The 27,747-nt window shown below is 39.5% G+C and overlaps 1 protein-coding gene across 1 annotated transcript in view; it reads left to right on the top strand.

The window, feature by feature from the left end:
• The first annotated feature begins 461 nt into the window (after window positions 1–461).
• LOC109989829 (cGMP-dependent 3',5'-cyclic phosphodiesterase) overlaps window positions 462–27,747 on the top strand; it is a 148,544-nt gene continuing 121,258 nt past the window's right edge. The window contains exon 1 of the mRNA XM_065960590.1: window positions 462–1,013. Coding sequence (XP_065816662.1) covers window positions 580–1,013 — 434 coding nt within the window. The 5' untranslated portion in view covers window positions 462–579. The remainder of the gene's footprint in view (window positions 1,014–27,747) is intronic.

Genomic DNA, 27,747 nt, shown 5'->3' with positions numbered 1-27,747 from the left:
ATAGTCTTCAGAATGTAAAACATCTGACATGTGCTTCACTTGAGGGATATTTTAAGGTCTTGAATGTCAACAAATATTTTAAAGGCTCCTGTTTCACTAGGACTATCTATGTGTTGCTCTTTAGTGAATCACTGCTGCTTCCTTGTGTGTACTGGAAAAGCCATATAAGGCAGGAGATCTGTGCTGGACCTTGAGACCTGAGTCCAATGCTAGACACAGAGGAGTCCTACGGCATGTAGTTTATAGTAAAGAAGAAGAAGAAGGAGATAAGATCTCTGTTTTGGAGAGGGAAGAGGGAATAAAGTTTTGAGGTAAACTTCAGTAAGCAGGATTCATGGTGCAGAAGAAGAGCATGGTGGGAGTTGTGTGAAAATGCGCAGCTGAGGTGTGAAGATAGACTACACCGTGAAAGTTGAATTTTCACGACAACACAACTTTTTTTTTTTTTTTTTTTTTTTCTCACGGACGAAACAGCGCGTGCAAGTCACGGAAGACTGTGCATGACCTCAGGAAGAGCACGCGAAAGAGTGACGCACTTCAGAAGCTCCTGTATGACACGCGCGTCTGTGTGTTGTGTCCATGTGGCGTGAACGTGAAAACACCGGCTCTCTCTCCCTCTCTCTCCCTCTCTGTCTCTCTCGCGCGCCGCTCAGCCGGTATATCCTCGCGCGCCACAGCTCTAGTATCGGTTACCGGGTCCCGACCAATCCCCGCGCGCTGTCAGAGCTCGAGAGGAGACAGCAGCGGAGAGAGGCAGACAGAGAGGGGGGAGAAGGCAGGAGGAGCACACACCCAACCAATTCTCTATCTCTCCATCCGCCGTCTATCCTCCGTCACCCCCCTCTCGCGACACAGACAACAACTCCCTCCCTCTCCTTTTCCTCCCCTCACCTGTCAGGTTCTCCTGACTGCAGCTGTTTGGCTCAACTGGAGAGGCGCGAGGCAGGATGCGCGATGGGACAAGCGTGTGGACACGCGCTCCTCTGTCGTAGCCAGCCACCGTCCTCTGAGATGTAAGTGTGTCTAAATAACTGTGTGTTGTGTTTGCGTCTTGAAGCTTTCTGTCTCTTGCAAACTGAAAGGGGTAACGAGACACATGGCGCACATTGAGCCCAACAGAGAGCGATGGTGTAGTAGTAGTGTGAGTGTGACCTGTCATTATTCCCCCTGGCAATGTGAGCTGTGCACGCGGCTGTCAGTAGGGCTATAAACTGGTGGGCAGTGCTCTACCTCCATCACACTGTAATATCACTTAAATGATCCCATGGTGTTTCTGTCTGCCCCTCAGACGCTTTAGTGACCTTATCATGCCTTTGTATCTTCCAGGGTATCATAACAGCACTCTGACAGGCTGCTCTCACTCTTATATTCCTACTGGGACAGATACAGTCGCTCTGTGATAGCCCTGCTAATTCGATTCTGTCCATGGCAGGTTATACTAAAACGATTTTAAAGATCTGACTTTGGGCAACTCTCCTTATCATACATCACTGTTTTGTCTGAGCTGAACCTTACTGTTCAGCACAAAACCTTGTAAAGTGCTACTTCTTATACCCTTTAAAGTGTTATACGGTTCAACTCTTATCTTTAAAAAAAAAGGTAGATCAGGTATTAGCAAGAAATAAAAATTTAATCCACACATTTAACATTTTACTTAATGAATTTCATTTGTGACTGCATGCTATAATAACAGTAAAGGACAAAACCAAAGAGGCAGTCCACAGACTACTCAACATGTGTCCCCATTATTAATCGTGTTTGCTGATTTTTAAAAAAAAAAGTTTTTATGATGAACTTGTTTATTATTCTCCTTCTGTGCAGTGCCCCCCCCCCCACAAAAAACAACAACAACCAACCAAACTAAATTAGCAAGCTTGCTTAAAACAAGGCTGTTCAATCTTAACCCTGAGGGTTTTTTTTTTTTTTCAATGAAAGTTGACATTTTGGAAAGAAGTTGTTTTCACTAGACTGTAAATAATGTGCCATGGTTCAAAGGGCTGACTTGATCGTTTTAACAAGTTTGATGTGATAAAGCAGCCAGCCCTGCATAATGTCTTTACAAAGTGTTATACGCTGCTGAGCCTTTCTCAACGGCTTGCTAATGAGAATCTGTGATAATTGTTCAAAGAATTAGTTGTGTCGGTGTCACAGCCTTTTTCAGTAGCATAAAATGAACTTTTAAATGTAAGGACAACACTCAAGTCATAGCTTAATGTTAGTTAAATGGGAAATGGACTTGAGCTTATATAGCACTCTTCTAATCTTTTATACTCAAAGCGTAAAGATTAAATCTCCAAACCATAATCAGTGGATACGTAATGCATTTTATTCACCTGAAGAGAAGGCTTCTCATTGGAAATTTTCTCAGCAGTTCCAGGAGTAAATAACCCGCCTTGTAGAGGAATAATGAATCTGCCTGGAAGACGTCAGTGATCTTTGACACACAATTAGTCTCTGTAGCCGCTCTCACTTGCTTCCCTAGTGCTCGAGTCAGTTTTACTCAGATGCTGAGCATTGCTGGTCTTAAGTTTAGGTCATGAAGTGAGATGCTGTCACCAAGTAGCTACACGTGAGCAGATGGGATGTCTGTACAAATTGGGATTCGACCCCTCTTTGTAAATGAGCATCATTGTCGAATATACACATATGGCTGAAAGCAAGCTACAGGAACATTCTCAACCTTTTGTGGTTCTATCATTGGGATTGTTTTCTTGGGTCTTGGATCTCTAGATCCAATAGTGTGTGTCTTAAACAACCTTTATAGGAGAAGATATTTATGTTCAATTGACTGTATTATTTAGCAACATCACCCCTGTAATCAACATTTGGGTGTGTGTATTTGTGTGTCACTGCGTGTGCACGAGAGGTCCTGAGCCTGAAAAATATAGCAATATGCTGGACTGACGCCAGGAAGTCGGATCCCCACAGCTGAATAGATAATCTCAACACACACTCAAGCACACAAACGTACATAAGTACACAGCAGCAGCAGAGTTGTAACTCGACTCCTGATGATTGAGCATGTGTATGTGTGTGTGTGTGTGTGTGAGAGAGAGAAAGAAGGAGAGAGGATGCTGACGATGCACTGTGTTATCATCAGTAATGGGCTCATCAATACTAAAATATTCAGAGGGAGGGAGAGAGACAGGGAGGGAAGATGGAGGAAAAGAGAGCAGAGAGAAAGCCTTATGTATTGTGTGTTTGAATGCTTTAGCTCATATGGCTTTGTTAATCCTCAAAATACTGTAGGTGTGCTCCAGCGTAACACATTGTGTAAAATTTAAGATCAACTGATTTCCTTCAGGTCACAAAGTCCAGGATTTGTGTACATCACTTACTGTTTTAACCTCCATATTTTTAAGGGTGTCATAACCATAAACTGTTTAAAACATGGACCAAGTCTCAATGACAGAATGAATTTGTTTCTCAAGTGGAGTTTTAAAGCCTAGCTGTGGCGGTCGTCATAGTGGAAATGCTCACTGTTACTACTATTTTTGTATCAGGCTGTTGAACATGTTTATTTCAGCTGTCAAACTATGCATAGACTTTCAGGGCTTTTGGAGCAAGTGGACACTCGAAGAACTCCAGTTTTTTTGCAAACCATCCCGACCAGAGGCTGCAGCTTTGCACAATATTAATGTCATTATTTGGGAAATACTGAACTGAAAGAATATTCGGTCACATGCTCCCAAATATTTCCTACAAGAATTGTGCAAAAGAGCTGCAGTAAATACTGTTACTCGACCAAATTTAATAATAACCCATTCTACTTCCAACAAATCCTTCATAATAAAAGACCTTTATTATTATGTTGTTGGAATGCTTTTATTATGAAGAGCCATATCAGAAAATGTAGTGGTTTCAGCAGCAGTTTAACACAACTCTACATTAGAGAAATGTTACTTAAAACCACCGGTTTGGAAAAGGGGGAAAAGAGGGGTCGTAGTGCATTAATATTCAAATGCGCAATTCCTTGTTATGCTGTAATAAATCGTAATATGAATCTGAGGTCTTATCGTCCACTACTACATGAACCTAGGCTTTAGTGTGGGAACGGGGACAGATTCAGAATTAGTTACAGCTCTGGTGTGAGTTTCTGCCAATTACAGACTGAAGGAATAATCTCTATAGCTCAAAAATATATCTTAAATCACAACCATTTACTGGAGAAAGCTGGAATCACCGTATTATACAGGAGTCTGTTCTGGTTCTGAATAGCACTAAGGTTATCGTTGAGAGATAACCCCCAGTTCAAATACAGCGTGAAGCACACAGCTTTCAGATATCTGTAACACTGTCTGCTCCATACACTTCAGCTTTCAAAAGAACAAGTATAGGTAGTTGTGGAGGTCACATTTACCCACACACTTGCGTAAAGCACAAATGTAGTAATGCAAACAAGCTGTTTAAGATTATTTGAAACGCGTTATCAGAGTAATTAGATGTAATACAACTGCCCCTGTCACTAAAAGAGAGGAAAACCTTTTCCGTCATTAGTTTTCGTTTAGTGTTGTTTGAGTCTCCTTCATTCGTCCTGTTATCTAAAAGTAATTTCCTTTTATCCTAATTGAATCACAATACTAATCGCTATTGATGGTGAAAAATTGGATCTGTGCATATTGTCATGCATACTCAGTGCTACCTAATTGTGATGTAAATGGCTCCAACTCAGAGTCTACAAGGTCGAGACGAGGAGGCAGCTATGTAGAGGGACAGATGTTTATGTTGTTAAGTTAGGGCACTGGGACGACTTCAGACACAACGGAGATGTACAGATGCACTTATTAAACAATTCAAGTACATGCATGTAATAAATGACCTTCTTTATATTTCATGCTAAAACATCCCAGTACTGGACAAAGCTGACATGTATTTTCCCCCCTCATACTTTTTATATTTATTCGTCTTAACATTTATTTAATTTATTTTATTTTGTTCTACTGATATTCATGGCACATGTAAGGAGCGATTATGTTCACAGTTTTATTTTAAACAGAGTAAGTTGGTATGCCGTCTCTGCTGTTTCTATTGTGGGTTATTCACAAGAATAGAAAAGAGTGCCAGCTGGTCACTTGTTTTGACTGTTTTCTCACACCTTATTAGGAAGTGTTATTTTAAAGACTGAGGCTAGAATTACTGTTATGTTGTGTTTCAGGTTTTGCTGTTGCAGAATTTAAGATTTTTAGTAGGTATCATGTTTGGTTGAGGATAATTTTAAGGTTGGATTAAATTTTTTTACACTTTTGCTGGGAATATGCAGCTCCAACTGGTGAATTGAGTTCATTCAATACAATGCCACCACAAGTGTGTGTGTGTGTGTGTGTGTGAGAGAGTGAGTGGGGGTTGTGTGTGTGCGTGTGTGTATGTGTTTGAGCCTAGAAGTGTTACAGGAAAATGAGCCTGACAGCTCCCATGGTTAGCTCCAGCAGCTCCTGTCAGCCTTCTTATCTCTATGGACTGTTGCCACAAACAGGTGTTTCTGTGTGTGTGTGTGTGTGCGCAGTAGGATGTTATAAGAGTGTGCACGTTTCCAAATGTGTCAGTGTATACAAGTTACAAGTGTGAATGTGTGTGTGTGTATATGACTACATGTGTATATATGAGTTTGAGTTTTTAGCGTTTTTTTTTGTCAGTGTGTGGTGCATGCGTGTGTGTGTGTGTGTGTGTGTGTGTGTGCAGCTGTGTGTGTGTGCAGCTGTGTGTGTGTGTGTGTGTGTGTGTGTGTGTGTGTGTGTGTGTGTGTGTGCAGCTGTGTGTGTGTGCAGCTGTGTGGGACATAGAGCTTTTAATTGTAAAATGATATCAGGTATCATCATGTGCATGACTTGACCTTAATTGATAGGCAGCAGAGGTGTGTGAGTGTACCAGCTCTTTACTCATAGCCTGAAGAAATAATAATGTTAAATAAACTTGGTGTGACCTGGCAGAGAGACCACAGTGTTTCCCCTACCATTATATTAGGGGGGGCGGCTCAGTCATTCTGGTTCGAAGGACAGGGTATAAAGGTAACAAACAACGTCAGCCATCTGTTTTCCCTTTGTGGAGTTTGCACTCCTGCTAGCTACAGTACGGTAGTTGAGCTCTCAGTCTACAGTGAAAGTTGTGAAGTAAAAACAGCCTGCCGACTTCGCTTGGTCACTTGTTGACTTTAATATAGGAGTCTTTCAATCAGTCCAGCACTCCACAAGCTTTATTTGCCATTGGCTTTGAATGTACCATTATGACCTCATGAGGGAGAAAAGATGGTAAGAAGTGACGCTGCCAGCCTTGTCAGCATCTCTGTTTCCCAGCACAGCTTGTAATACTCAATGCATGGAGATGATATTTAAAATGAGCCTGATTGCGTGCAGTGGGTGATGGTGGCGGCTGCACTCACGGTAATGACGGCGTATGTGTCAGCATTTTATATTGGTCACACGGGTATATAGGATGCAGCCAACTTTTTAGATGAAAGACTAGGTATTAAAGGTGTATCTTACACACCATGTGACGTAAAAGTGACAATTTGAGGCAAGTAATGAAAATGATTGAAAAAATGGCTGAATGGCTCAATTATTTATGAATAACAACGAACAAAGATATAAAAACTTTACAGCTCAAATGTTAGTTTCACAATGTAGCAAGGAAAGACCACTTGTCATACATCCTGTTTGATTGCTTTTTGTGTTTTGTTCTGTTCATATTTTGGACTATAATGGCACTGTGTGTTACCCTGTTCACCCTGTTGGCTTCACCCCCTTAAAGTCCAGTTCGTTTGACCAGTGTGACCTCTCCGTGCCGTACTCAGGCACGGTACACTTCCTTGGCCATGGCACGCTTTGGAGAGGTGTGCTTCGGCACGGTACAGTTCATGAACAAGCACAAGCACGCGGGTTAACAACGTTGACAGCCTTTATTTTGAAGACATCCGGAGTGTTCTGTCTGTATCTGACTAAAATTACTCAAAGTAAAGACACAAAGTAGCAGTCATGGTGGGAGGGTGCTTAAGCACGGTACGACAACATTGTCAGTGTGACCGCTCTCTAAATGGTTAATGGACTTGAGCTTGTAGAGCACTTTTCTAGTCTTCTTTTCAAAGCCCTTTTTACACCCAAGGATGCTGGGGAATGAACCCCGGCCTTGAGACACTACCAACTCTACCACTTTCATACACTGTCCTATTTACCTTTTTTTAAATCTTTATTTCTGATATTATAAATATTTATCATGTGCTGCTGATGTGAATCTACAGATGTTGTTTTTGTTGCTGCAGATGTTGAATCAGTTATTGCTCTTAAACTAGCTGCAGATGATTTTGCTCCCCTAGATTCAGCAGTTTGTCCACCCAAACTATAATGAGGCTGTTACACTAGTCATTATTGTGTTTGTTAGTGTCAGAATTGTTTTGCTCGGTGAGCAGCAGAATGTGTTTCTGTGTTCCAGCTCCACTTGCCCTGACTGCAGGCCTTTTTCTTATCGATCGGCTCTATTGATTCACTCACACAGAGATAAAGCCACTGACAGGCTGTAAGTGTCGCATTTGAGACATTCAGGGGTTTTATGACGCTTGTAGTGCCCAATGAAATTACTTGTTACACACACACACACACACACACACACACACACACACACAGACTGTAGAAACACAGACTATAGATAAAAGATACTTGGGAAATAGACAACAGTGGATGCAAACACAAAGACACATATTCCTAATATACTGTAAACATTTTAATTAAACTTTGATTTTGTTTCTGTCTACGGGCTACTGTACAGCCACTATGTTTACATGAACTCCATTAGCACTCAGCGGCTATTTTTATGCTGATTGCCAAATGGAAACATGGTGATGATTATCTGATCACATGGGCGATAAACTATTGACTGTGTGTGTACAGTATCTATCCACCCTCCCTTCTTCTTTATGCCCCCTGTTGGTGGTATAGTCTTATTTTTATTTCCAGCAGACTAACTGTCAATTTTCTTTTGCACCACAATTGTGTGTCATTGTCTCCAGCTACCCATTTGTCCTTTTTTCTTCATTTTCTCACATCTCTGACCCAACTTTTTCACCTTTTCACCTTTGAAATCTCACCTGCCAGATGCAGACAGAGAGAAGGAGACAGGTGTGACAGAGGGGGGGAAGAGGCTGGAGAGATGGCTGGAAAGGGGAAGGGCAGGTGTTTTGTCCAAAGCGTAGGCAGGGTTGCCTGGCAACTAATGGTATCACAGGGTACCCAAGATAAAGGGGTGTTATATTCTATCAGACCTGGATGTTGTATGTCCCCCTTAAAATTATCTGTAAATCTGACTTTTAATGGTGTTGCACGTGTCATCTGTGCAGTTGTTAGTATGACTGCATGTGTGTGTGTCTGTAAAATGTGTGGGTTTATAAAGGTGAGTCTACAGGTTAGGTGGCAAAGGAGAGAAGGCTCATGTACATTACGTATGTCCAGGGTTTTTTCTGCCATCATTTTTTTTCCAGAAATACGGTTCAATCAATCAATCAATCAATCAACCCACTCATCTCATAAACTAATCTAAACAGATAAACATACAGACTGTACTGTATAACTGATTTAATTGTTTAATGAGGAACATTTTTTAATGTTTCAGCGTAGGTCTATAATGTGACTAATAATGAGTTCCCATACCATTCCTTTTATTACTGGCCCTCTGGACTAGTGGTTGTTTGTCGTTCTTCTCAGCATGCTGGTTTTCATTCTCACCCTTTAATGCAGACTCATTTTTACCTGGACACCCGGTGATTGCTTTTGATTGCTGCACGAATAGAAAGCCAGCAGGACCATTGTGCTCCCCACTGCTTTCTGCCGCTGAGAAAGGATGAAGCAATACATTTGAGAGCAGAACATCCCACAGTGAATTTAGCGGTTTAATACTGTAACAGCATGAAACAATCTAACTGTTTTGTTTGAAATATACAAGTGTCTGCTATCATAGCTACTTCTCCAATACAATCGCTCACATGTTTTCATTTTTGTTAGCCTCCTTTAAAGAGGACATATTATACCCCTTTTCTACCTTTCAAACAGTCCCCTGTGGTCTAAATGAAACATCTGTGCTGTGCTTTGGTCAAAATACAACATGGATCAAGCACCAGAGGAGGTTTGTGACCCCGTATAAACCAGCTCTCTCAGAACGCTCCGTTTTGGTGTGTATCTCTTTAAATGCAATGAGCTAGAATATTTCAGGCGTGTAGCCACTGAAATCCTCCTGAGTTGTTTGTTCACACATGCACCTGTCAACAGGAGACTATCCCTTTAGGATGGAAGGGCTTGGGGCTGTCTCAGAAAGGCCTGATCTGAAGAAAACTATGCAAAAGTGGTGGACATAGCGACAGTCGGCTTTACGACATTATAATGAGATTTTTTTTGCCTATGCTACTCGAAGTTCAAGCTGAGAGGAAGAGCAGCAAGAACATATATCAACTCGACTTCATGAGGAAAACTAACTTGGGGGCTGGCAGAGTGAAAAATTCAGCTGTTTGCTTTCATCACCCTGAAAACTTCAGGAATGTTGTTCATTGAGGAATGAAGTGTGAAAGCACAAATGTTCAACCTCTGGCAAAAGATAACAGAAAGAAGTTCAAACAAGAAACCTGACAACAGATAGTGTAGAGGAAAACAACATTTTAAACATGAGACTCTTGTCAAGTTTTTAAAATGAGAGAGAAAATAAAATGTTTCAACATTCCTGTTGAATTAAATGGTTTTGAGGAGGGCTTTAAACAAAGAAACAGACCAAGCACCCCTAAGCTCCTAAAAGCATGTGGATCCACAGCTCTGTTCACAGTCAAAGCCTTACATAGATATGTTAACTCCATTTGAGACAGTCTGAGCTTTAAATCTGCTCAGGACCTTATCTTCATACAGTGTAGTGTATGATATGTTCACTTACAGCCTGCAGCTGTGTTTTGATCTTTTGACCAGGATGTGAATACAAGCAATTGCAGCAATCAAAACTAGAAAAAAAGTTTAGGTGACCTTTTTTAATGTTAGAAAAAAAAAAATTCTCGATTGAATTGATGAAGGGGAGGTGCAGGTCTAAAATCATTCTCTTGAGTGCTCGATTTTTGTAATGAGGCATCAAAGACTGCTCCTAATGGTTGAGGTTTCATATGAGGGGCCATATATTTGTAATTATCTAAGCAGATCTGTCAAAAATAATAGTGGCTTTGGAGACACTAATTGGGCATAATGTAAACTATTAATCAACTGTGTACCACACTGTGGCTAAGTGCTCTTTATTTGAATCCTTCTCCCAACAAATGCAACATAAAGATGGACAGACAAGTTAAGTGCATGTAGAGGCTTTTGAAATGCATTAAATCAAGTCACATTAATTGAACTAAGGCCGAGGCTGGAGGCATAGAATTTCAGTACAGGACTTATAAAATATTGCCATTTTAAGAAAATGTGATGAGAATGAGAATGTGAAAATGGACTACATTCACACGTGACCACATATAACACACACAGTATGTGTTATACATCATTTGAACAGTATAATGGAACCATCTATGAATATCCAGTAATGATTATTTCCAATAAGGTTACAGCCAGAGCTTAACCAGCTTGCCCCCAGGACAAAAATTAGCTGCTTAGCTCCTAATAGCCCCCCAACTGTCTGTCTATTAGATTAGCTTTTAATGATTATTCATATCAGACTGCATCCATAAATGATGGGGGCTTTCTTGATCAAGTGATTTGTCACTGGACACCAGAGAACAAGAGGTAGAGCCCAAAATTGATGAACTCAAATCTTCTTTTGTGACCATAAGTCAAATAAATTCAACCAAGCACATGTATCGAGTATAAAATGGCTTTACGTTTTTTAGATCTATTCTACTAAGAACATTTATCCATCAAATGTTTCTGCCTGACAAATACATCTTTATAAATTCAATTCATTATTACCCTTTGTCTGACCTTTGAGGTTATTCCTCACATTGTCTAAGCTCCAGTGTAGATTACTTTTATTTCTTGTTCATTACCTTGTTGTTTAAATGCAAATGAATTAAAGTTATTTATGACCGCTGCAGTAATTTGTGTTAAACTTTTCCAAGACAGGGCTTCAAGATAAGTATATTAAATCGACCTAAGGCTGCTTACATGTCAGCGGATATTGTGCTCTAGTAGTGCAAATTCATACACCAAAAAAAAAAAAAAAAAAAAGATTATAAAATAACCCAAAACCAAGTGCAGAACAATGAACCTGGGGCTTTTGAGTCCCCTAGGTGTTCTGAGGTCTGACTGTTTCCCAGCTGGCAATCCAGTCTTGGCTATGACTAATAATAGCCAACATTCTGTAAACATTATGCAGAGGTATTCTTACCAACAACACAACCCTAGAGGTAACAAGAAGACATTGAATGTAAACCAACATTTTATACTTCATGACTACAACAAGTTCAGTTATTTTGAAGGGGAAATTTGCAGATTTTCAAACAGCGTGTTTTACTTTAATATTGATATTATGTGTGAATGAATGTTTCACTCCCCTCAGTATTAACCGAAAGGAAAACTCCCTGTCTTCACCGGGCTGCTGTGGTAATTGTGCACCCATGAAAACTAAAGTAGCGCCATTATTCTGCCGCATATTTCACTGTGTTAGTTTTTAACACCAGGTTGACCAGCATTCTAACGCTCACACCTATATCGCCTCAACGGTCTGCCAGACTTTCATGTGTATATTTACTATTAAATAAACACACTGATAACACATTTTTTCATGAAGCTACTAGAAATTGTGATAAACAAAATATCACAGAGCATAGAGCAGGATTGGTAACCTTCTCAATGTCGCTTGTCAATTGACAGTGCTTGTGGGCTTTTTTATAGTGTGCCTAATATTTTTTCTGCTGCTTCCTGTCTCCTGTTGAATTGGATAATTGTCTACAATTGTCTCTACAATAATAAATATACCCCTTCATCTTCTATTTTGTATTATGTATTAAATAAAAGACATTGCAAAATAAAAGTGAGAAACACTGAAATATTTAGAGGAAACTTTGTTTTTATTAACGCATACTCCTCACCTCCTCTCTGTAACTGCATTTGTTTTTACATACGCCTTTGTACTTATTTAGGAAATATTAGGAAACAAAATATATGTTTTTGGTGTACTTTGGAATAGTTTCTACCTGTATCTGTACATTTATATCTATAGATGGATCATCTGACATTCGAGCCGCGCTCTGTCCAGCTGGTGTTTTCACTGTTGAGCTTTATTACATTAAGTTTTAGAAAAGAGGTTACACCCTTGTGTATTGGTCTGTTGTGTGCATTTGACATTTTGAAACGGAAACTGTTTCACAGTATAATTATTGTTCCTCCTGAACATGAGGTCTGAGCTCTCTCAGAGTTCAGCTTGCACTGGACCAGACAACAAGTGTTGGCAGGAGATCAGGTCACCCTGTTTAGATATTTTATTGGGCTACATTATAGTTTGCTATTGGTTGGTGAAGGTGATTTTAAATTTTGGCCTATAGTTGTAGTTGTAGGCCACTTTCACAGTTTCTCAAACAGTTGTGCTGTTCTTTTAATCTTCTCAATGATAGCCAACACTAAATAATTCATAAATCTAATATCTCTTGAATCTTTGCCAAAGCCTCTTCTGAAGAATATCTTTCTGGTAATCCTCTCCAGTTTTCATTGATTTCTTTTTCTGTCTGTCTGTCTATTGGCAATCTCTCTGTCCGTATCCGTCTCTGTGTCTGTGTGTTTGTTGTAATAGGTCCCGTGAATAATTGTGGAATATTGTACAGAGGAAATAGCCGCTGGCCAATGTCCTGGCCAAGTTGCTCAGAAATCATCTGTGAATTATTTTAGAAACGTACAGAAAAAGACCTGCTCAAGCCTACCTGGGCGTGGCCTTGGAAGACAACGAGCCCAGTGTATTCTGGGTGTTGAAGTAATTGATCCCTTTGGGCAGAGAAATTAGACAGTTTTTTTTGGCTTTCTAGCACAGATTTAAAAAAAAAAAAACATCTTTGTGCTGCGACAGTTTAGATTTATGAAAAGCCTATCTTTCCAGCGATGGCGTTCCCCTTTAAGCATGGACAGTGCTTTTTTGTTTGTTTGACCTATTGTGTCACATTTAGTACACAGGCGTGTAACACAGTGGACCATAAACTGCTCCCAGACAAACACACAAGGTTGTCCTTGACCCATGCTTGCTTGCTTGTATTCCAATGGGAACATACTCTGCTCTGGGCCACACGTGTGCTAAAGATGAAATTATAGTCACAAACACACACACAGACACACGCAAAGTCACAAGACTAATTTCTGGAGACTGTTGCTGACTTGTCCTAAAGTCTTGCAGCAGTGTCTTGCAATAGTTTGGTAAGCCTGGATGGAAGTCATTAGCATTCAGACAACATTGTCAGCAGTTTGATTGGCTGTTAAAGCAGCAGCCCTATCATATGCTAATGGCATGCTAAGGAGCAATCCCAACCAGTTCTCTCTCTGACACTTTTCCAACCTCTAAATGAAAGGGACAGACATCTCTAAACACACAGATGTGCACGCACTCAGACACGATGCACTGTTGTGCAGTCTGAATCTGAAGTTCTTAATTAGAGTTTATGCTCATTATGTTGCCTTGCTGTCAAGACAAAACGAGTCTGTGTGTCTGTTTTTTTTTATCATTCCTTTCTGTATGTGTTTTAAGTTGTGTTACTAGCAGACATGTTCTCATCGCAGACACATCTTTTAGTGTTTCACTGCTCCTTCCTCATCAATCATCAATGACCCCCCCACTGCTCGCCATTAAGATCAAGTCTACTTCTCAATGAACTTCTTTTTCTATTTTCTTTGAATCTGTCTTCTGTCCAGGCGTGTATCTTTTCCCCCACTGCTTTTGTGTGAGGAATTTCCCTTTCAAGTCAACTCAAGCAAAAAATGTGTGATTTCTACCGCCAGTAGGGGGTCTAGCAGGGATGTATGCATGTGTTTGTAATGTACATGTGTGTATTTATGCATGCATGCACAAACAAATTGTAAATGTACATCAATGTGCACACAGCTGTGCACGAGCACATTAAAAGAAATACCAGTCGTTATATGAATGAAGCCATGCAGCTCACTTTGCTGTGTTTGTTTTACTCCTGAGGGCAGCTGTGTGTCTCCGGGCATGTGCTTCTAGCTGTTGTTGTTTTTATCTACATGGAGCTTTACATGTGTGTCATAGTTTTGCGTATGGCTTCAGGTGCAGCCTCCCTTGCTACATGAAAGTCAATATGGAGAGAGTTTGCATCTTTTTATGTCTTTGATGGGCACATTGCACCTTTTCTAAGTCTTTCTAAGAAGCCCCCCTCATTGATGTCTAATAGAGTGCACACTTGCTTTCATCTCTTTTGTTTTGCTTTCCATCTCTCTTAAAACTGCTGTTATCTGTATTTTTTTTCCTCCTCCCCTTGCATCAGTTTGTTTATCCCTCTAAACTCTTCCTTTCTCTCTCTTCTTGACTGCCTGCCTCTTTCATCCGTGCCTGCTGGATAAGGGAGAGAGGTTGTGTGTCAAACTGTCGCCTGTTTTAGTGAGATTGCATCCAGGCAGAGCTTACTAGACAGTCTGGGAAGCCACTTTGATGTCACCAACAATTTGAGAACACTAATAAGGAGGTAGATTTATTTCTGATTGGAGCTGGCCTTCTTTGAATCATAGTTCAGCCTTGTGTGTGTTGATTGTGTGTTTGTGCTGCTTTGACTTCTTATTTTCTACTGCCACTCTAATCATTCAACTTGCTTGATCTGCTGGCTGTCAGAACGCTTTTCCACAAGACGGTTGCTTCCGCGAAAACCTCTTGCACTAAACAACTCAAGAACAGCTGCCCTTAAACAAAGCTGAAAGAGGAACAACATTGTACTTTTGTGCCTCCAGCTGTTTACTTTGAATTTTGTGTGAAAGACATGCTTCTTTGTGCTTCCCCTGTATGCAGACAGAGATATAAAAATGAGCAAAATCAGACTCTGTATTGCTGAGAAGAGCAATGCCATCAAAATAATTGGTTGACTTGTTGACCAATCACGACGTCCTTTCTGTGAAGCATTAGAGAAAATCAGAGGTGACACATTTGATAAACAAATTTATGACAACACAAAAACCATTAGCCAGTAAATTCAACTATAAAACCTTATTACAATTGAGATGAACTTTTGAAACCAAAGAAAACAAGTTGTTGGTGTGCACTGAAATACAAAGACAAAAATAGCTCTGCTGTTTGTGTCTGTTTACTGAATTAGATGGTGCTTTCACACTTGCACTAAACTGCATGTGTGTGAAGGCAAACAGCCACATTTTTCTCTCAAACTTTACTCACGTTTTCCTGCCAGCCGCCTGGTTATTTTACCATGTGAAGTTGGGATGAGCTGGTGTGAGAATGTAGCAGGTTATATTCAGGTAAATACACCGCAAGCACGCAGCAGGGGTTGTTACATTTATACCCTTTGGACCGGCGTATGCACATTACAATCTCCATGCACGTAACAGCGAGCGAGTGTCAGCGACAAAATCAGCCTGATTCTATTATTTTGTGTCCTAACTGCCCGTGAGCGCCGCTGTTTTTACCCGACACACCATCGCGTGGACGGACGAGGAACGAGGGGGCTCTACAAGGCGCTGCCACTCACTTTTCTCACTCAACAAAGCTGTGGAGATAAAGAGATAAAGGTGCATTGATAATATCCACATCCATGATTGAAATGTTGAGTTTTGACTTGTGTCAACAACACTGGAGAAAGTTGTGTTGTCATTTGATTCAACAGCTCCTCAATAAAAAGCAACACACTCAAGTGTGTCTACCTTCATTACAAAAGCACAAGATGTCATATTGTTTGCAAAGGAAAACTGAAATTCAGAGAAAAGAATTATATAGTATTTCACTATGCAGCGTGGACAGCCAGTGTGCGATCATGGGCGATGCCATGCAATGTACAGTGCTATGTACAACGCTACAAGGCGATGTATAACACAATGTTTTAGACATTTTCATATGTGAAAATGGCTTTAGATTCCTTGATCTCAGACTTGAGAGGCTCTAATGGCTCCCTATAGATGTTTGTTTAGTACTCGTACAACAATCAGATATAGGTTATAGCTTCTTGATATAGATAACAATCAACCAGTTGTTCAGGGGGAAAAGTTAAGAGACGAATAAGCGACAGTCTTTCTCAGATCTGTAGCTGAGTCAAGAAAAATTCCATTATTTGCTGTTTCAAACTTTATAACCTTTGATCCATCCTTACATATATGCTCACTTTTTCTCTCTGTATAAGCCATTTTGCATCCCTCTGCCTTTCTGATCCTTTCACTGCTCAGGATGCTATTTTGCTGAATATGCAGCTGTTTGTTTGTGTTGTCATTAAAAGGACAAGACTTGTGTTGGCAGGTTTTGTTTTTAAGGTCCCTGTTATCCTCTTCCTGTTGTTTTCATAATCGGTACATGAATAAGGAACTGCAAAATACAAAGTGTGATGTCATCCTCGTTCTTTACTCGTCTTCTTCAACCTCTGTGCTTGTTCACAGCTTTATGCCTGCTCTTTTATTCACTTCCATAGATGAGCTGTTTGTGTCACTTCTGCAATTATGGGGACTTAAACTTTTCACTTATCTCTTTTGTCTTGCGATCCATGACCTGGAATGTTTTTTAAAAGGAGCTCATTAATAGAAAATACACTTTCACCCAGATTTTCTCTCCCTCCATCCAAATGTATTGGTGTGTCTGCTGCTTGAAGACACAATTTACTGCAGTTTACAGAACATGAAGAAAAAAAGCTTCAAAAGGATGTCAAAACTCTTCATTCCTGGGGCCTCAAGAAGAAAAGAAAAACTTAGTTCTGGGCCTTAAGCTTTTATCCAAGAAACTGAGTTTTAATGAGCACTTGAAACGAGGTTTTTGTTAAAATACAATTTCATTCACCAGTTATGAACACTTATGGACTTAAGAGTGAAGAAATGCTGTCGGGTTAGATTTAAGTCTTCTGGGGACAGTTGAATTCACATCAAGTAAGTTACTGATACTGTAATGATCTGTCATATCTTATCAAGTGTCACATGATAGAAAAATGAACGCAAGTTTGTGAAACCAAGTGAATTGAATATCCTTTTTGCATGTGTCCTAATCTTGTAAACTTAGACCTTTCCCAATCTCTGAAGTGTTTTAATAGTGATTGCTTCTTGCTATCTTCTTCTTATTGTTGTTATTACCACTTTACATTACAATAAGCTCCAACTGCCTGTCTTCTCCTACTCCTTTAATATCCACAGAGAAAGGGTTGGAGGTCGGATTCATTTTCTCTGTCGATTCATTCTGAACACACTGGTACATTCTGTGATCACTGTTGTAGTGTCATAAATTACCCCATTTCCACCACAAAAATGTTAGTGAAATCTAAGAGAATCACCAAAGAGTTGAGAAAGTCTGCAGCCTTACCATCCCTGAATTTCCATTTAAATACTCAAAGCTTCACAATAAGTATTGACGGGAATGTATTTGCAGCCACCTTTGCTGGTGGGGTCTGCCAACTGTTTAGGGCTACTCAGGACAACTAAGCTGTTGCTGTTTTCTTTGAAAAGATGGTACATCTCTGATCTCAGTTAACTGATGAGCCTGCAGAGTATATATGGAAAGTAAGGTCCTGTGCAAATTTGATGGAATCAGATTAATATTAAATGTTAAAGATCAACATTCCAAAACATGTTTTATTCTTAATTCACTGCTGAGCAATCAAAATAAAAATTTGGGGTCACACATAGACATGGGGCCATTGTTTGGACATGACTAAATGAATGAATTAGATACTAAAGTAGCCTCTCAGGGAGAATTTTTTGAATGTTTTGGAAGGGAGAATTGTCTAACGCGCGCACAGTTTATCCAGCAGGGGTGCCTCAAGGGTAAGATCAAGGCCCCAACTCTTTTCCATATACACCACACTTGGTGCAATATTCCGCTCTCATAGCTTCTCGTACCACTGCTATGATGATGTTACCCAGCTCTTCCTGTCATTCCCACCAGTTGACAAGAATTTCGTCCTGCTTTACTGATATCTCTAAATGGATGAATGAAAGGCCAACTTCAACTCAACATCTCAAAGACGGAGTTCCTTCTCATCCCAGCCTGTCCCTCTAGGCAACCAAAGATCAATATCTAGTTTGACACTACCAAACATGCCCACAGAGTCTGTCTGGAACCTTGATGTCATGATTGATGACCAGCTAACATTTAAGATTCAAGTGGCCTTGATAGCCCGGTCATGTCGATTATCCCAATACAAGATCAGGAAGCTCAGACCTTACCTGTCAGAGCACGCTGCACAGCTCCTTGTAAAGGCTCTTCTGATATCACACATTGATCATGCAACTCCTTACTGGCAGGTCTTCCTGCATGCACAATCAAACCTCTGCAGATGATCCAAAACGCAACTGGTCTTCAACCTACTCAAAACAGCACATTTCACTCTGCTGTTCATCTCCCTCTACTGGCTCCCAGTTACTGCTCGCATTCAATTTAAAACCCTTTTGTTTGCTTAAATTACAGCGAGTAAGACGGATCCTGTACACTGTACACTCCCTCCCTTTTTATTGCTTTATTTTGAAGTGAAGTCTTTAGTTTTTCCCCCTTTTTATTTTGTAGTTCTTGTCCCCAGTGTTCCTTGTCTTCTCTTACTTCCTCCCTTTGTCTGGTTTCCCTCCATTTGATTGTCCAGATTGTCTTCCCCTTTGTCGTTAGTCTCACCTGTGTTTGTTTACCCGAGTGTCTACTATCCCAGTTTTGTCCGTGTGGATTTTTTGTTGGACTTTTTAGAAACTAAGTAAGTTTTTGTTTGCCCTTTTGATCTTTAGTGTGGTTTCTGCACGTGGGTCCGCCTCCTTTTTTTGTTTTTTTGTTTTACTGATGATGATGATATTGATCACACTATATTGATGAAGTTGGTATTTATGATGGTTATGATGCTGATTGGTGATGCTTTACCTCTGCACTGCCTGTCCACTGTTTGTTTGCACTTACTGACTTTCTTTCCTCCTCTCTAGATCCTTTGTGTGTTACTTACTCTCTGATGTATGTCGTTTTGGAGAAAAGCGATTGCCAGATGAGTTGTAGAATTGTACAAAATAAATAAAGTAAATAAGTTCATTAGGTGCAAAAATGTGATTGATTGACAGATTTAAAGAAAAAAAACTATCCTATAGCTCTGGTCACAACAAGTACAAATGTCTGCTGCATGCTTTTATTATTAATCCCTTTTGTACATAAGAGTATCACACACATGCTCAAATACAGGACACATATATACACACACATACACTGGAGCTTGTTAGAATACACTCCTCATATGCTTTCTCCTGCTGGTCTGCCCATTTTGATACATAATATATTACAACAGAGACCAAGTGGGCTTCCTCCCTCCCCCTCTCCCTATTTCTCTCTCCCTGTCGATTCTCCTTATCCAACTTTCTCCTCCCTTACCTACTTCCTATCCCAACATCTATCTTATTCTCCCCCCTGTCTCCCAGACTCTTTCTCTCTTGTCTTGTTTTGTGTTTCTTTATTGTTGGTATTGTCAGCTCCAGTACTTGATTAATTGAAGTAAACTGGCTGCATTTGTCCAAAATGGAAGGACTTATGATGGCTGACTGGGAGCAGAAAAGAGATGGTGGTGGCGGTGGTGATGATGGATGGCAGGCACATCAGACTTGATCCCCTGAGTTCTGAGCCTGTGAGCAAAAAGAGATCACACCTATTAATGAATGTTGTTTTGCACAAACCACAGAGGCAGTGTTCACAAAGTTCCTTTTTTTTGTTCAATACTCCATTGTCAGAAAGTGCTAAGAATGAAATGTCACCCAAATAGTGAGAGTGATATGAGTTCATGGATGATGAATTCTGGCTTTGCTCCAGAGGAAAATATTAAAGTACACATCTTCTTAAATGGTCATTTATTAATATCAGCTGTACTCCACAGTGACTTGTGTTCTGGAAGATATTTTTGTATTATTCATTTTGTGTTTTTTTGTGACATCCTTTGTCCCTTGAGTGTTTTAAGGTGCCCTCCTGTCATATTCTTCTTTTTGTTACCTCTCTTAAATAATTGAACTTCACCTCAAACTTTAAATTTGGTGTAAAATAAAAGCAGGATTACAAACAGTTATTTCAACTGAAAGAGCATTTTAATGTCCCATTGTTGTGAATGAGATATTCAGGGAATTTAAGGAATTGTTGTATTTTGCACAAAAGTCCTCATAGATGAAACTGTTTAAGGTCATGGTTACTTTGAACTTTGAACTTTAACTTTTGGCCATGGCTGAATAATTACACTGTATTTTAACACAAATGTGAAAAAGTATACAATGATGAAGTGATGACAAAATGGTTAAGGTCAACTTCATTGTGTCTTTTTTGTATGTCATTGGTGGCCTAAATGTCCACTTGGACTCAGGATAAACATTTTGGGATTTGGTGGTCAAAAGTCAAGGTCATTGTGACCTCATGTTCATCTGGGGACACATTATTTATATGATATAAACTAAGTCCTCCTGGCCACAGTTATGTCATGCTGTGAGACACATAAATGGATGTAAACTGTGACTTCTGTGCAGAGGCACACAACAGTTAGGCACTTTTCTAGTCATTTCTGCCATTTTTTCTCATATTCTTCAGTGTTTTTCACCACCCTCATTCACTCTTGTATGCTTGCCTCACATGTTTCAAATGAAACCTTATGAAGGTTATTTTTACCTGTGGTATGAGTGGAATCTTTTGTGGGGGGAAAGGACACTGGGGGATAATGAATATTTGTATTCTGTGTTTAAAGGTCAAAGTATAAAAAACATATAACCCGGGGCACATTTATGGGGATTTGTGAGGTGCCCTTTTGTTAAACCTTGTTTGGATTGACTGTTCTTTTCTGCTCAGGGCATCAATGTATGAAGCTCCTCAGAGGGATTGCGCTGTAGTTATGAATCTAGTCATTAAGTTTTATGGCATTTTTATTGCACTGTTGAGTTGCATGTAATCCTTTATTAAGGCCAATGGAGAGCCAGCGGGGCCGTGAAATCTAACACTTACTGATTTACTGATCAAGTATTTCTCTAAATAATTAGAAGTAATCTGTTGTTAAATCCTACTTTATGAAAATAGTTTGTCAGTGGTTATTTTGACTCATGCTTTGACCATTTACCATTTAGCTGATGAAGCCCCTTCAGAGATACTGGTGCTCTAACCTGCAGTTTACTATACACTGTGCAGTGATATAAGCTCAAACTGATCACCAGAACTGTGTTTGAAGTGCCCTGATAAACACTTTCAATTGACACCTGGCATCCAATCAGACACAGTTATTCTCTGTGGTCATGGTTCATTGTTCTATGGTTGCTATAGACAGGATGTGGAAAGGGTGGTGTTTGTAGTAGTTGATTGCATTGTGGGATGACCATTACACTATATTGTCCAATAACCCCCATTTTACCCAGTGAGTGGCCAAATTGTTTCCTGTGTTTATGGTTGTGTGTAGGTGGGTGTATGTGTGTGCATCTGTGAGGTGTGTCTTCCATCAGCTTCCCAGCAGAAGGGACGCACACAGACCCATTAGAGACGAGTGAAGCCAAATTGACCGACAACAGGACATCAGATTGAATACACACACACACACACCGGGTTTCCATCCTGAGCCAGTAACTGCAGCATGAATGGTGTGACAGGAACTATCTTTGTAAACACAAATCACTTGTTATAGATCACTGCTGAAGTTCGGCTTGGAAGGTTTTTATTGTCACATGTCACATATTAAGTCCAGTCTTATATGACCTCATGACTATGTTCACACTCATTTAATCTGCAGGCAGAGTACTGATGTCACTCCTGCACAACCAGATACGTTTATATTAAACTTCCTTTGCTTTTGTGGCCTTCTCAAGCACTCAAGCATCAGGATTAAGTGTGAGTGCATGTGAATTATTTTTTTAGTTTTCATTTAGACTAGACAAGACACAGTAAGATAAATCACTTAGTATTTGACCGATAGAAAGTGGATCAACAACTATTTTGAAAATCAATAGTTTAATCAGTTACTAAGTTAAAATGCTAAACATGTTGGTAGTTACAGCTTCTTCTTGTCCTGCATTCGATTCATATTCAGACATCTTTATTTTTCCCAGAATTGCAATTTAGTTTAGGAGGTTAATACCTGAGATTGGACTCAAATGTTGCTAATGGAACCTTGCATTTAGATGCATTAGCACTGCTTTCCAGGACATCCATTGTACATTTATGAAGACCAAACAATACACCTTGATGTGAGTGCCTTGAATATAACCAGTGGCAATGCCCTGACCAAAAACCAGCTTGAATATAGCAGCATGATATTCGGTCTGAACAAACAAGTTGCTGTTTCTTTCTATGGCAGCTCCTAATAGCTGAAAAAATGAACAACTTCAAAGAAAGTATCTGAAGAAATGCAAGTAATCAGTGATTTTTGATATCTTGAGGTTTTTTTGTTTTTTACGTCATCAATGATTTATGATTCCCTTTTTCTTTCTCCCTTTACTGCCCCCTCTCTGTCCATGACAGCTACAGTATTAATAATGAATGACCCTGACTGTGTAAAATGCCAGGCCTTTGCCTATCAGTAAACTGTCCCTTTTAAGAGCTATAATGTTGACAAATGACTGGGAGCATAAGGCATTTGAACACACTATTAACCTCTGAAATGTCTGTGTGTGTGTGTGTGTGTGTGTGTGTGTGTGTGTGTGTCTGCCAGTCTATAACATGTTATTAAGGGGTTTGTGTGCCGCCATGAACTGTCATTGACCTTCATTAGATTTCTTCAAATGCCTTGACATATCACTGCCGTGATGTCACCTGCTGTAGCTCCATACGCCAATGTAAACAGTCCTGCACACACATGTATAATCTTGTCTGCACATATGTGTATCTGAACAAGCACAACACATTCACAGAAACCCTCTGCTCCCATATGCTTTCGTACCACAAGTCAAGCTGGGAGGGAAGAGGAGTAAGCTGCGGCTCTCTGTCTAAGGATGGGGGATCTAATTGTCTGCTTAACTAGATATTTTATTACATACACACACACACACACGCACAGAGACAGACAGAGACACAAACACACACACACACACACACACACACACACACAGCAGTGTTTCCCCTACCATTATATTAGGACCCCTCCCGCCCCCCTTGAAGGTCAAGTAAATTTCCTTTTTTTTTTTTTAGATTTATTTTTGGGCTTTTTGTGCCTTTATTGTAGAGATGGGATAGTGGATAGAGTCTGAAATCAGGGGAAGAAGTCATTTAAGGATACCTTTCCGATAGAAAAGGACAGCTGTCATTAAAAGTAACGCATGAACATTGTGTCGGCGTGTGTCCCCCCCCACCCCCCCAAAGCTGTAAACCTAGTTGAAACACTGCACAGAGACACACACTGTACCCTCAGGCAGGTTTAGTCTTTTGTCATTGTTAATGAATAGTTTAGTGTTAAAGAGATAAATCTAAACGGGACTCATTAAATTGTGCCTGTGTTGTGTTTAAGTGAGTTAGTCACAGTCTGTGTGTGTGTATGTGTGGATTTTATGTTTTTGTGTCTGTGTGTGCGTGCATGCTTGTATGTTGGTGTGTGTGTTTATGTCAAAGAGAGAGAGAGAGAGAGAGAGAGAGAGAGAGAGAGAGAGAGAGGGTCAACAGGTTGCTGAGCAGCTTAATTACCTTGCCACAGAAAATCATGTTCACACAGCCAGATTAAATGTCAGCACATCTGCACAGCACTTGTGTGCGTATGTATAAAGGTGTGTGAACGCATGCTTGGGTGTGTTCTTGTTTGTTTCATGGATTCATGTCAATTCCGGTAGCCATCATCTCACACTTTTCTCTTCCTCCTGTCTCTTTTGGAGTCGTCCTTACTGCTCCATTTACTTCACTATTCTGTGTGTGTGTCACTTTGTGTGTGTGTGTGTTTATGTATCTGTGTGTGTGTGTTTGTGTGTGTATTAGATCACTGAGTGGGTGTTATCTGCCTTGTTTTATCATTCTGCAGTTGCTCATTAAACTTGCTCTTGGCCTCTCCTTTCTTCCCCGCCCTCCCCTGATGGTCTTCTTTTCTTTCTCTTTTGTTTTGTCACTTCCTCTTCAGGTCCACATTCCTTCGCTTCACCTCTCTCTGTTTCTGATTTATTTTATTTAATTTGTTTTCTCACATCATCTCTTTGTCTCTTTCTTATAGTCCTGTCTTGTTGATCAGGTATTTACATATTATCTGTCCCAATCTTCTCTTTCTGACTCATTATTTAAGGTTACATCATTTCTCTAAATTAAACTTTTACAAAGAAGTCACAATGTACAATATAAAGTATAAACAAAATCGTCCCACAGGTCAAAAGGCTGAAAATAAATGATTCTGGAATCTGAACAGATCATGGATCAACTGTGATCCATTTCACCACTAGATCTCAACAAATAGTACCCCCTGGAACCGTTTGTTTGGGAACAATTAATCAGATGTACAGTTCTAAGTTTGTATTTCACATCATTATAAGTATATGCAGTAATTTTAAAGGTAGGTAGTTATGTTCTGGTTTCATTCACATAACTTTTAAAATCTTCTTGAATGTTTTTTTATTTAACCAACATTCTCATCACATCATGGAGTTGTAGAGGTACATCATCAGCCACTTTGTATCTTTGAGTCACTCTCATCATTTCTGTCAGGTTTTTTGCTAGTGTTGCGTTTACAATGTGATGTTTCAGGAGCAAAACTACACATATTTCACTATTTGGCAACTTTATTGTAAGTAATTTCACAATTGATCTTTTAAAAAAAAAATCATCCGATTTCATTTTTTTGACCAAATCGCCCCATTATTCCCAAACACAAAGGTTTAACACTGTATAGCAGTACAAGAGATACAAGTATATCTTCATCAGATGTCTCACATTATAATAAGGCCCCGACTAAGGATCGAAATCAGCCTTTGTAATTACCGTATTTTCCGCACTATAAGGCGCACCGGATTATAAGGCGCACCTTCAATGAATGGCCTATTTTAGAACTGTTTTCATATATAGGGCGCACCGGATTATAAGGCGCATAGAATAGAACGTGTTTACAACTGAACAAGGCTGGGAGATATTGTGAATATATAAATACGTATAAAACGTAACGTATAAAACTACAAAAACAAAAGTACATAAGACGATTTCCCCAAATAATAAATTATTTCTTTGACGTTTCTCTTAACTCTCAAAACGTAGTTTTATACGTAGTGCATTCACAATAACTCAACGTTGTTCAAACGTTAATGTGCATATTCCATAGACTGTAAATATTACTGGACGAACCCTGACCCGTCTGTGACATAGGCAGAAAATGAGTCCAATCGACGGCCGCATCCATATTGGATTTGCAGTCTCAACCTAACTTCGGATCAACCTAGCTACAGCAGTAAGGCGGGACCGGCGGGACTTAGCTCCGCCCATTCAGCTCGACGTTAGCAGTCCACTTGACAGCATAGCTAACAGCTAGGCTGCTGTCATCAACTATTCCTGCTCGTCCTGAGAAAACTCTACAAACAGTAAGTTAACATTTAACTTTTCTACAACACAGTTAAAACGAATTATATTCAACACAAATATTTAATTAAAGTCTTAAAACTACACTTTTTTAAATATACAATTATGTTTATGAGTTATTTGTTAGAGAAGTTAGACTTTGTCAGTGTTAGCAGAGAAATACATTAACAAAGTTTTATCCATAGACTGTAAATATGAGACATCCAGAATAAATCAATATTACAAAGCATACAGTTCATGTTACTGTTCTGACAAAGAGGAATGTCTGTGTTTTATATTTACTGATGTCAACAGTGATGAGGTGAACATGACAATTGAAAAATAATTATTTAGTATTTATTATAAGATATTTGTTTTCTATTGAACCCCGTGAAGTCATGGAGTCTGTGGACAGTGTCAGCTTCACACCAAAAACTTTAAGTATTAGAAAAAATAGTATTTAAGACTGGCATCTATTATCATGAGTTGCAGCTACCTTGTTCAATATTATTCCTGCAGATGTGGCTCATAACAAAAAAACACCCTGAGATGTCACATGTAGTTAACTGTACATTTTGTCTTGTCTGAGGCATTAATTGAACACCTTTGTATTTCTTCTATAGACACAGTGTGGATTATTGGTGACTTGTCCGTCGAGGTGCCCAGAGAGCTGCAGAGACAGAGGAAGTAACCTGAGCCTCAACAACATCTGCATTTGTTGGTTCTTCTGGGGTGGACTTCAGTTACTTCTCTTCAACAGCTCGCTGTGAGGGAGGTCTCCCCCGGACGGCCTGAGTGATGTCACCCACAGGCTGAGAGCTGAGGCTGAGACAGGTTTTAAGCCTTTTGACAAACCGTTACACCGCGCCCACCTGTCAAGCTGGTCAGCTACACGCCTTATTGTGAATAACTCTTATCCTTCATCAAAACATTCACCCCCCCGTACAGTGTGTGTCCATCGAGACATGAGCTAATCACACCTATTTGTTTGTTTTGTACCAAGCTGTAAACATGTTAATCTCTGCTATAAAAACAGACTTTTTTTAATGTTGTTTTTCAGATTAAATAAATATTTCTATATAAATGCACTCCTTTATGTCTACTTATGAGTATACATTTCAGATTAATGCTCAACTCAATAGCTTAGGGAAGGAAGTCTACTTTTACACAACTTCTTATTCTTTTGATAAATACTAATGTAGTTCATTTCTGAAAGTGGGATGGAACAGAGTCATTGCAAAAATTTGCCCTTAAACACAGCCCCATTTTAAAATCAAGATACATGGAGAGTAAATAAGATCAATAACTTGTGAATAAAAACACAGTTAAAAATGATTTAGAAATGTAGTCTTCCCTGATCAATATCACATAATATCAACTTCTCCCATCTAAACTGGACAAAGGGTTTTAAAATGGGAAGAAAATAGTTTGATTGCGAGTTGTTTGGAGGAGATCTATTTTTATTTGAACAGCATGAATACAGTCTTCCAAGGTGCAAACCCTCCTCCTCCTTCTGAAGCTTGTGGAGCTCCTTGATGTACTGCTGTCTTATCTGTTGGCCATCTTCTCTCACCAGAACTTCAACTGTTGAAAAGTAATTCAGAAGAAGCTCGAGCATGTGACATGGATCCAGGAGAACATGGACTTTTAGTGAGAGGTCTTCAGGATGACAAAGAAAGAGAGAAAATATCAGTTATTCATTAAATCATTTTTTTGTTCTCATCTATTTTTCGGTATTCATCTGTGTGTAAGAGCACATTTATAAATTCAACAGTGTACTACCCAGACAACAAAGGTACAGTATTCAGGTAATCAACATCTATTCAAAGTTAAGAAGATAAACCTTATTGTAATCATGCTGTTTTCAGCTCTCTCACTCACACAATGATATTCCACATCAAATTGTCTCAGATTTTGTGTGAGGAAAAATTCAGCAATTTATTGTGGATAGTACTCCATCTTAACATGAAACAAATATAACCTGAATTATTTAAATCATTAACAGGTCCCAACTCTCTGTGCTTCAGTACAGAACATACAGTAACTCATTTATTATTAACATGAGCTCAGTACATGGCTGAATTCTTCAAACTATTTCTTATACTTTATATCTATGTGCTTTAAATCTTATTTTCATTCCACATGTTATTTATATTTTATAATTCTACAGCTATATTCTGTGTA

The sequence above is a fragment of the Labrus bergylta genome, chromosome 11, assembly GCF_963930695.1.
Source record: "Labrus bergylta chromosome 11, fLabBer1.1, whole genome shotgun sequence".
NCBI classification, from domain to species: domain Eukaryota; kingdom Metazoa; phylum Chordata; class Actinopteri; order Labriformes; family Labridae; genus Labrus; species Labrus bergylta.
Note: the sequence above shows the minus strand (reverse complement) of the source record. Positions and strands in the feature narration are given on the sequence as shown.